Source organism: Neofelis nebulosa, chromosome 17 (assembly GCF_028018385.1).
Source record: "Neofelis nebulosa isolate mNeoNeb1 chromosome 17, mNeoNeb1.pri, whole genome shotgun sequence".
Classification (NCBI taxonomy): domain Eukaryota; kingdom Metazoa; phylum Chordata; class Mammalia; order Carnivora; family Felidae; genus Neofelis; species Neofelis nebulosa.
Window position 1 is genome coordinate 33,449,445 of NC_080798.1, and position 9,430 is coordinate 33,458,874.

At 47.3% G+C, this 9,430-nt stretch overlaps 1 protein-coding gene across 1 annotated transcript in view; it reads right to left on the bottom strand.

The window, feature by feature from the left end:
* The window catches only part of CES5A (carboxylesterase 5A), a 29,678-nt gene extending 24,053 nt beyond the window's left edge, over positions 1 to 5,625 (bottom strand). Inside the window, exons 1-4 of the mRNA XM_058706773.1 lie at positions 5,389 to 5,625; positions 4,060 to 4,264; positions 1,871 to 2,009; positions 387 to 520 (exon numbers count right to left, since the gene is read on the bottom strand). Of these exons, the coding sequence (XP_058562756.1) occupies positions 387 to 520; positions 1,871 to 2,009; positions 4,060 to 4,264; positions 5,389 to 5,491 (581 nt within the window). The 5' untranslated portion in view covers positions 5,492 to 5,625. The remainder of the gene's footprint in view (positions 1 to 386; positions 521 to 1,870; positions 2,010 to 4,059; positions 4,265 to 5,388) is intronic.
* Between the last annotated feature and the right edge of the window lie 3,805 nt (positions 5,626 to 9,430).

The following is a 9,430-nucleotide window of genomic DNA, read 5'->3' on the forward strand; positions in this document are numbered from 1 at the left end:
GTGGGTGGCCACTCCTTTGCAGGATCTTCCCTGCTGTTCGTCCATCTGCTGGCCAGACGCAGAGGGTCTAGGCCCCAAAAGGAGGGCAGAGTCACAAGACGGGAAGGAGCCAGGTCCTTGACTGACCATGTGAAAAGATGTCTGTCAGTCAGGATCACTCAGTTGGACCTTACTTGAGTGAGAAAGAGATTTTTATTGTTTTAAGCCACCAAGACTTGGGAGTTTATCTGTTATAGCTGCAAAGATTACCTCACTAATTCGGGTCACAGTTATTCAGTGTCACTGAAGGCTCATTCTTCCTTACGCAGCTGGGCACTGAATCCCCTGTGGCTGCCATACAGCTGTGCCTCGGGGACCTGGGGTGTCAAGCTCTCAGGGACACTTACTTGAAAAAACCAAATATTCCTAGCCGGTACTGGGTAGTCACGATCAGCACGTCCTCATAGGCAGCCAGGGCGGACCCATCGAAGAAGGAGGCTGAGCCAATCTTGAAGGCACCCCCGGGGAACCACACCATGACCTGTAGAAGGGAGAGGAACCCTCCAGTTGGCCTGCCAGGCATTCACACCCCCTCCCCATACATTTGGGACCTTCCTTCTTTAGGGAAATATAGGTGTCTCACTTTCCTTTCTAAAAGCATGAGAGATTATGTCTTTTGAAGAAGGCCAAGGGGTGAGCATGGAGGCCTGAGTTTGATTCCCAGCTCTGCCACTGACAAACTGTGTGATGCTGGGCAGATTACTTAACCTCTCTGAGGCTCATTTTTCTCATCTATAAGACGTGAAGAATGAAAGTATCTCATCTTATGGGCTATCATGAGATTTCAACAAGATTCTGCATTTAAGTTCTTAGAACAATTTCAAGTGCTCAGAAAGTATTAACCAAATATCACTGAACTTGTGACCCACACGAAGACAGAAATCATTGTAAGCCCTGTGGAGAGCAAAATCCGCTTAAACTGTTTTAACTTTACTCTTTCCACTACCTACAGAGAGAAGCGAAGCGAGGAGAGAAAAAAAAAGGGAAGAGAAGTGTGAAAACTTTACTATATCAATTAGAAAAATTGGGACTGGGCAACATAAAACATTCACATGGTACTATCATGATTCATATACTTACAAATATATCTTTTTCATTCTCTTTTTTAAGGTCATATTAGGGACTACAAGTCTTGGGCCAGCCATGGGGGATAAGGGAGAACCAGACAAAGCACTGGCTTTGACACGGGAATTTCTACTCACTGTGTGTACAAGGCATTTATGCCATCCCTGTGCCTCATCTTCTTAATCTGTACTATGGGTCCAGTAATCTTTACCCATGATTACTGTGGGGGTTAAATGAGATAATGTACTGTGCCTGGCACACAGTCAATTGCTCAATATATGTTGTTGTTATGATCCAATAGAGTGAGTCTCTCATTGCAGTGGCATGGGGGAGAGATGATGGCTTTCCTACTCACTTATACAGAGATATTTTACATTCCTAAATGAAATACTTAGTATTATTACCTGTCCTCGTTGCAAACAGAAAAATTGGAAGGTGTATATCCTCTTTAAAGGATTTCCCAAACAGAGTCCTTGTAAGCAGTCTTTCTAAATGTTTACAGACCATTAAATACTCAACAGAGGGGAAAATCAAAACAAAATAAAAATTGAAGGTCAAGTTCCTGCCAATAAAGAAGCAATCAGAAAGGAAGTTAGAGGGAATCTGTCATTAAATGACTTTTTAAGAAAATTATTGATGTGCAAGTGATTACATTTCTCTTTTACCCAACAGGGGGTAGGTTGGATTCTAGACACCCAGCCACTCCTCCTGGGTCCCTGGCCGAGAACCTGCTAGCTGGAGCCCCCTGCATGGCAGGCAGCCTTACAGGGAGGTTGGAGCCATTGTCCGCATGGGCTGGCGCATAGATGTTAAGGTACAGGCAGTCTTCGGACGCTTCCAATTTGGGGTAATGCACTTTGAGAATGTGTTGATAGGAGACCAGCCACTCTAAGTCCTGGGAGCATCTTGGAGGAAAAAAAGGAAAAATCCTCAGAGTTGCTGTCAGCACACTTGCCTGGGAGGGGCCAGGTCCCGTGACGGCAGGGAGGCCTGGTGTCCTATGTCTGAGCAGAAGAGGCATATGGGAGCTATTGGTACAGAGTCTAATCATCTCCCTGGCCCCCGCCGTGGTGGCACAGACAAAGAAACAAACTATGATTCTCTTTGATCTGGCTCGGGGGTAGGAGAGTATGTTGTGCAGAATAATTGTGCCATTAACCTCCAGTACCCACCCATGCCCACACCCGCTACCATAACCCCAGACACACACATAGAGATTCAAGATGACTCAACAATTCCCCAAACTAAAGGGCAAGACCCTGGGCTGCAAATCAAGGGTATTACTCTAGTAGTTCCCTTTTCTGCACCCAGAGGAACAAAAGGACACCTCTAGGCTTGTCTACCAGGGACCAATAGAGGTATATGTACAAGGAGATTCCTGCATTCAAACCTTTGCTCAAGCTGGTCCCTATGCCCAGACTGTTCTCTCCTCATGTTTGTTTGCTCGTGTTCTTTCCTTTCTTTCAGATTCAGTGCAAGTGCCACCTCCTTCAAGAAGCCTTCTGAGATTTCTCCAGTTAGACCACAGCTCTTCTTTAGAGACCGCTGTACATGCTGTGTTCTTTCCTAGAAGTTCTCCTGGGCTTGTACATGGGTGTTACCAGCTTTCCCACTCAAATGGGAGCAGCTTAAAGCCTAGGACTCTGTTTTGGTCACCTCAGTACTTCATAGCCCCTAGCACTGAGCCTGCTTGCTATGCAATAAGATTGAAGGAGTCTACATATGTGATTTCTACTATACTTCACTGCTCCATGAATGTTAATTGTTTTTTTAATAAAATAGTGTACAGATTAGGCGGTGGGAAACCATCGCTGCAAATTTACCCCCAGACAAGTGCTTATCCCTTTTTGCCCTTTTGTATGTTGTCTATCAGAAATCAAGCCCTCGCTCCTTTCAACACAGCCATCCCTGACCTCCCCACAAGGTGAGGCTAGGTGGTTCCTTCTCAGCACCATTTTCTGATCCCCTAAGGTTGCCCTTGTCACTCTATATTTTAATTATTGCTGTTATTTCCACCCCTGCCACTCCCACCAGCCCCCAAGTTCCTTCAGGGAAGCTGTGACCAGCCCACTGTGGTATCTGCCAGAGCTTAATGGAGAGGAAGTTACTGAGCTGGCTCTTAATGGATATTAGTTGAATGAATAACTGAATGAATGAACAGATGAGTTTCAGCTTAGTGTCCTCAGTCGCTGGGCCACATGGGGTCTCCTTTGTGGCTTAGGGCACTTCCTAAAACCAGGGTACTCCTTCTGCCTGGGACCGCCAAGGCAAGGAACCGGCGTGGCCCAATGTGAGGACTTCACAAAATCTGAGTGTCAGAAGATTCTTGAGGATTTTCAAGTCTTCCATCTCAACCTATGCTCAAGTTCTCAGGATTCACCCACCTCACTCAGCTTGAAAATTTGCAGTGACTGGGAGCTCCCGGCCCAGAACACACTCACGTATTCCATAGGTGTCTATGGATTTCCCTGCACTGGGCACAGAGTGCTAGAGCTGAAATCTCTTGCAAGGTGGTTCTTTACCCTAAAGCCCTCAGCCTGGGTGAGAGGTGACATGGAATCACCCGGACAAAGACTCAGTAAGTCCGTCGTAGTGGTTCCCAAACCTGATTGGTCCACAAATCCCTAGAGACCTTTCAGTGACTCTAGTTTTTTGGGCCCAGCTCCGGAGATTCCAATTTAGGAAGTTCAAGAAGGGAGCCCAAGAAATCTGCATGCTCTGAACACCACCACCACTGATTCTGCTGGTCAGCCAGCTGGGGAGCCATGAGATTACCGAAGGTCTTGTCTACTCCCGTACCCACCCTCCTCCTCGTCCTCCTCATCCTCCTCCGTCCCCTCCTCCTCCTTCTTGTTCCCCACCTTTCCCAGGAGGCTGCATGACCTTTATTCCCACTCAGTGCTGTGTCCCCACTCCCAGTTCACATTCCACCCATGGGACGAAGCCTGCTCTTACAATTTAGGGTAGGATGTGGCATTTCGGAAGTCATTCCAGGGCAGAGCAGGCTTTGGTTGCTTAAATCGCAGGGGCCCTAGAGGAGGTGCAGCATAGGGGATCCCGAGGAACATGTTCACAGGCACGGTGCTTCCCAGTACAGTGGTTTGCTTCCCCCGGACCCATCCCAGCCTGGTGCTCCTCACTGGTGCATCAGCAGCTGGCCCTGAGGGGACACACAGGGAGGAATCAGATGCTGGCCGGGTAGAGAACCAGAATAAGCTCAACTAGGAGCTCCCCTCAGTGGGGACACTCTTTTTTGGCCCAGACACGGTGCAACAGGAAGTATCTAGACTCCCCGTCAATGAACCCAGGCCCACTGCTTCCTTCAAGATTGCCGCCTGCATAACAACACTGACTTAGTTTCTACTAGGAGTATAGCACCGACCCACAAAAGTTTCTGGTCACCTTAGGGCACAAGTAGCCTCTCCCTTCTGCAGCACAGATTTCTCTTACTCTGGAACTGATACATGCCAGGGCTGCAGACCCTAGGATCCCACAAAGTCATCTAACCCAGAGTCCCCACATGCTGGTCATTTTCATACTCACCATCACATTTGCTGGCATGTCTGTGCATCCCCTGTCTGACTACTAGCTTTTCAATTTTTCTTAAAATTAAATTTTGATAAACTTAAAAAATCTTACCTAGAGGATTCCTAAGCATTAACGTCTACGGAACTGTGCTTCTGATAAGTTAAGTCTACGCTTTTGAATACGCGTGAAAATAAGTAGATGTCAATGAAAATAAAAAGTTCTCATACAGATGCCACCTGACATCAGCTCATCCACCTCCGGGATATGAGGAGGACATTTTGGGAAACCGAGAGTGCAAGCTTCTTGGTTTCCACATAGAATATAGAGCATTGAGAAGTTCACTGCCCAGCTACTTGCTTGGCAGGACTCAGGTGTCTTGGTGCTACCTGCTCTAACGTCACTGTGACAGTGAAAGTCCTATCCGGGCAGCCAGTACCACAAAGCATGGGCTCTATCCTTTGCCCCTCCCCAGCACCCAGGACAGAGGGCTCTGCAAGCCTCGACAAGGTATGAGCACCCAAGGATAGGACTTGGATCTTCTGTGCAGTACCCACACCCACAAAGGACACTCTGTTGGGGGGCTTTCAGTGACACCAGGACATTGGTCAGGTGCCCTGAGGTTACTACATGGCTTTCCATGCACCATGAGACCTCTGAGAAATAAGTTTGTTTGCACTAGTAGAAAAAAACATCCAAGATAAGGAAATCCCCCAACCCTATCTTCTGAGGGCCCTCCTCTCCCACTGGGTGTCTCACCCTTAATGACAGCTGCAAGGACCCAAAGAGCCCAGATCAGGGTCTGGCCTGGGTGCACCCACATCCCACTCATCCGGCTGGACCGCCTGAACTCCTCGCACATCCGCGGCCTCCGCTGGCCTCAGAGAGCTTCAGTCAAAGAAAGAAAGGGCTCAACAAATGTTGAGGAGGCAGACACGGGATGCAGGGTTGGTGGAGAAAGGCATCAGACCAAGATCTGCAGAGGAATTGGCCAAGCAAGACTTTCTTGTTCCGATTTATATAAGGAGAAGCTGATGATTAACTAGTGAGCTGGTGAAGAATAATGTGGTAGGTTCTGGGCTCATGGGATGATACAAATAGAAAAGACGTTTGGGATCAGGTAAGTCAAAGACCTCAGCTCTGATGCCTGCGAAGGTCAGGAAGGCAGCAAACAAGCAGTGAATGAAGCTGGCCAAGAGAGATCAACTGGAAGCAGTGGGGACTGCGGAAAACTGGATAGCACATGCCCTGTCTTAAAGGGGCAATGGCTTCTCAACTCCAGTAAACATTTGGCTTATGACAATGTAGGTACACCAAACCAGAAGTCTACGATCTCTCTCAATTTTTATATGCAGCCTCACTTTTTAAAAGTCATGATATGAACACAATGCAGTATTTCTACTGGCTGCAATTCTGATCTAGACCCAGCACCCTGTGTAAATATGAGGAGACAAGCCCAAAGAGGTGAAGTTACCATGCGTGGTTCTGTTGGAGCATGTCCTTAGCATTCTGGGTTCTCGCTGCGCTGCTGGTGGGTCATAGAAGATCCGGCTCAGGACCCAGGGGCATCACCATCCTGCTCCCAACAGGGTCCACGCTGCCCTCAGGGTAAAGGGCCTGGGATGGGGTTTTCCAAATGCTTGGGGCTGGATGGGTAGAATCAATTATCTGGCGTACTTGTTTGATATTGTGTCCTTCTGCTCCACTCCCCCTGGAGATATGGGGGCAGGATAATATCCATAGTGGGTTTGGGAAGCATCAACCTAATGCACAGGTTTCCCAGAGTGGTCACCTCCTGAGAAACGCAGGATTGTCACAAGCACATATTAGGAGCCTGCTGGCTACAGAACTCTGCATAATAGGCAAGGAAAGGCCTCCTCGAGCTCAGAGCAAGGGGCTGCCTGATGCATTTGGATAAAGGCGGGTGCTCTGTAAACCTCTGCAGAATAGAAGCCTTCCAGCAAATAATATCTTTCACCTCAATTCCAGCTCCATTTCTGATATGCCTATGACAGCACCAGGAATTACAAAAACAGGACTTGAGCGCAGTCCTTTCTGAAAGTTTGATTCTTAATTCAGCAAAAATCACTTATGGTTCAAATAAAGCTTGAAAATCCCTCAAATTGCCCCTGAAATCCAGTGAACAGGCCCTACATATGCTGTTGAGGAGTAAGGAAGAAAGAGACTGCCTATACCAGACGTCTGGATATTCAAACTGCCCACCTTTGAAGTGATCACAAATCCTGGGAGATGAATGGGGGATGGGGTGGGAATTTCTAAAATGTTTCTGATGTGCCTGCAGAGTTTACTGGTTTAGGCTCAACATTAAGCATACCAAAATCCTATGTATAGACATGCTGGTTGCTGCTAGGTTCAGGTACTTACAGTGTTTTAGGCATCAAAGCCCTTAGCTTGGGTCCGGGCCATAGAGTAGGTCGTCAGTGGTATCTGCTAGACTGGAATCTAACCCTAGCTTATTAAGACACACACACACACACACACACACACACACACACACACACATGCTGATGCCTTTCTTCTCTAGCTTCTTACCCTTTAAAACTCAATTCAACACCCACCTCTTTCAAGAACCTTTCCTAGATTCTCCTGAACTCCTTAGAACTTTGCTTTTCTGGTCCCTCTTGCTTCCTAATTACCTGCGAATAGGATTGCCTTCCTTCTAGACAAAAGGTCTTTTCCATTTATGTATCCATCACAGCTTCTTCCGTGGGTCCTGGTGTTTCCCTCAACTTAGCCATTGGCCTTGTAACTTCACAGTTGGTACCATTCCCACTACTAACGTGACTATCGATTCACTCAGAAGTTTTCTTTAAATTGACTTAAAAAATGATTTATTATCAAGAAATTTGTATATAGCTAATGCAATGGAAATAGTGTTTTGAAAGGAGTAAATCAGTATATTTTGCATTTCTATACCACAAAATCATACCCCACCTCTGGTAACCATTATAGTAAAGCTGTAGGGTATCGTGTAGAGGACCCCAAAAAGACAGAGTGGAGAATCTGCCCCTCCTGCACCATGGATCTTGGGAAAGAGAACGGGACAATGGTAGGGAAAACAGGGAGCGATACCAGGCGCCCTGAGCCCCTCTTAGACTTAAGTCCAAAAGTGGGAGATGTGCTAGACAGGGAAGTTGAAGGCAGACTTGTTTCTCCAGGAGAAGACTGCCACAGAGGTGCCCCAAATCCTTAAGCCAGACTGTGGCAGCCAAAACCGAGTAGAAGAGGTTGGGCGAAGAGAGACCTCAGGTGATGCTCCTGCTTATCCTGGATCAGTTAGTCCTTGGAAGGGCCCCAAACATGGCCTTGAAGGGAACTCAGAGGTACTTGGAATATGGTTGGGAGCTGGATAGGAAGGAGATCAGGGGACCCACAGAGGTGCTTCCTGGGCTTGAGGACAAAGTGAACCACACCCTGACCTAGGTGGAGCACAGTGCTGAGTGCTGGTCAGAGCTGAGGTGGGGCACTGAGTCATTGAGGATCCATGGGCTTTGACCAAGACAACAGGATACACCACAAGCTCGCCATGTTAGAATTAATCATCTTCCCAGGAATTTGGTGCACAGGGAAGTTGCTGTGGACAGCCCAATAATGCTAGGACTATTGCAAGTAGGGCCAGGCTCCCTCCACGCTTCTATTTGTGTGGTCACATAAGCTTCCCCCAATTCATGCATCCAGATGCCATCTTGGAGAGGAGCGGGGAGGATGGGAAGCAAATCTGAGGTCATGCATTTATTTGAAAAAGCTTATGTTACTTAAAGAGATTGTTTAAATTATTGAATAGGACTGAATTTACCAGAGGGAGCTCAATGTAAATATGTACCATTAACCACGAGGGATGAGGTGTTCTCTCTTTGTTAGAAAGAAAAACTAGTAAGTGCTATAGATATATATAAGAAATAGGTTGCGGGGTGCCTGGGTGGCTCAGTTGATTGAGTTAGTTGAGGGTCCGACTCTTGACTTAGGCTCAGATCATGATCTCATGGTTAGTGAGATCAAGCCCCGCATCGGGCTCCATCTGTCAGTGTGGAGCCTGCTTGGGATTCTCTCTCCCTCTCTCTGTTCCCTCCCCGGCTCGTGTTCTGTCTCTCAAAATAAATACATAAACTGAAAAAAAGATTAAAAAAAGAAACACACTGTGGGCAAACTGATGCTATCTTTTCTACAAACCCACCGCTGAAAGAGAACTGTGGAGGGCATGACTTCCTAACTGCGTATCTTATATTTGCTCTTCTGTCAAGGTGCCACCTCTGATCATCTCAGGCGCCAGCTAATGGACAGGGCCTGCATTCTGGGAAACTAATACGGCCTGTAATAATGATACTAGTTTTCATTTACGGAATGCTTTCCAGGCTATCAGAACCTGGGCTAAACGTTTTGCAACCCTTACCTTATTTAATGCCATTATTCCCACTTTGCAGATGAGAAAACTGAGGCTCTGCAAGGTAGAAGGAATTGCGAAATATCACAAGGCTGAGAAGCCAGCACAGCTGGGACTTGAGCCCAGACTTCCTGCTTCCAAACTGCAGGCTTAGCCATTTAGAGAAGAGAAAGAAGGAGGAATGAAGGTCAGGGAGCATGACTGACTCCTGCAGCTCTTGGGCTGTTAAAAATCATTTAATCTTCTAGGAAGCTGAGTAACCCCCTGACGTCACCTCCTTGGACCTTGATGTTCCCATAAGTAGTACAGACCAGTGGCCTGGATGGCCCCTGAGACACAGACCTTTGATGGGCTCTCTCTGTCCTCCCAGACTGCTCTGCTGAAACCCTGTGGGAGAAA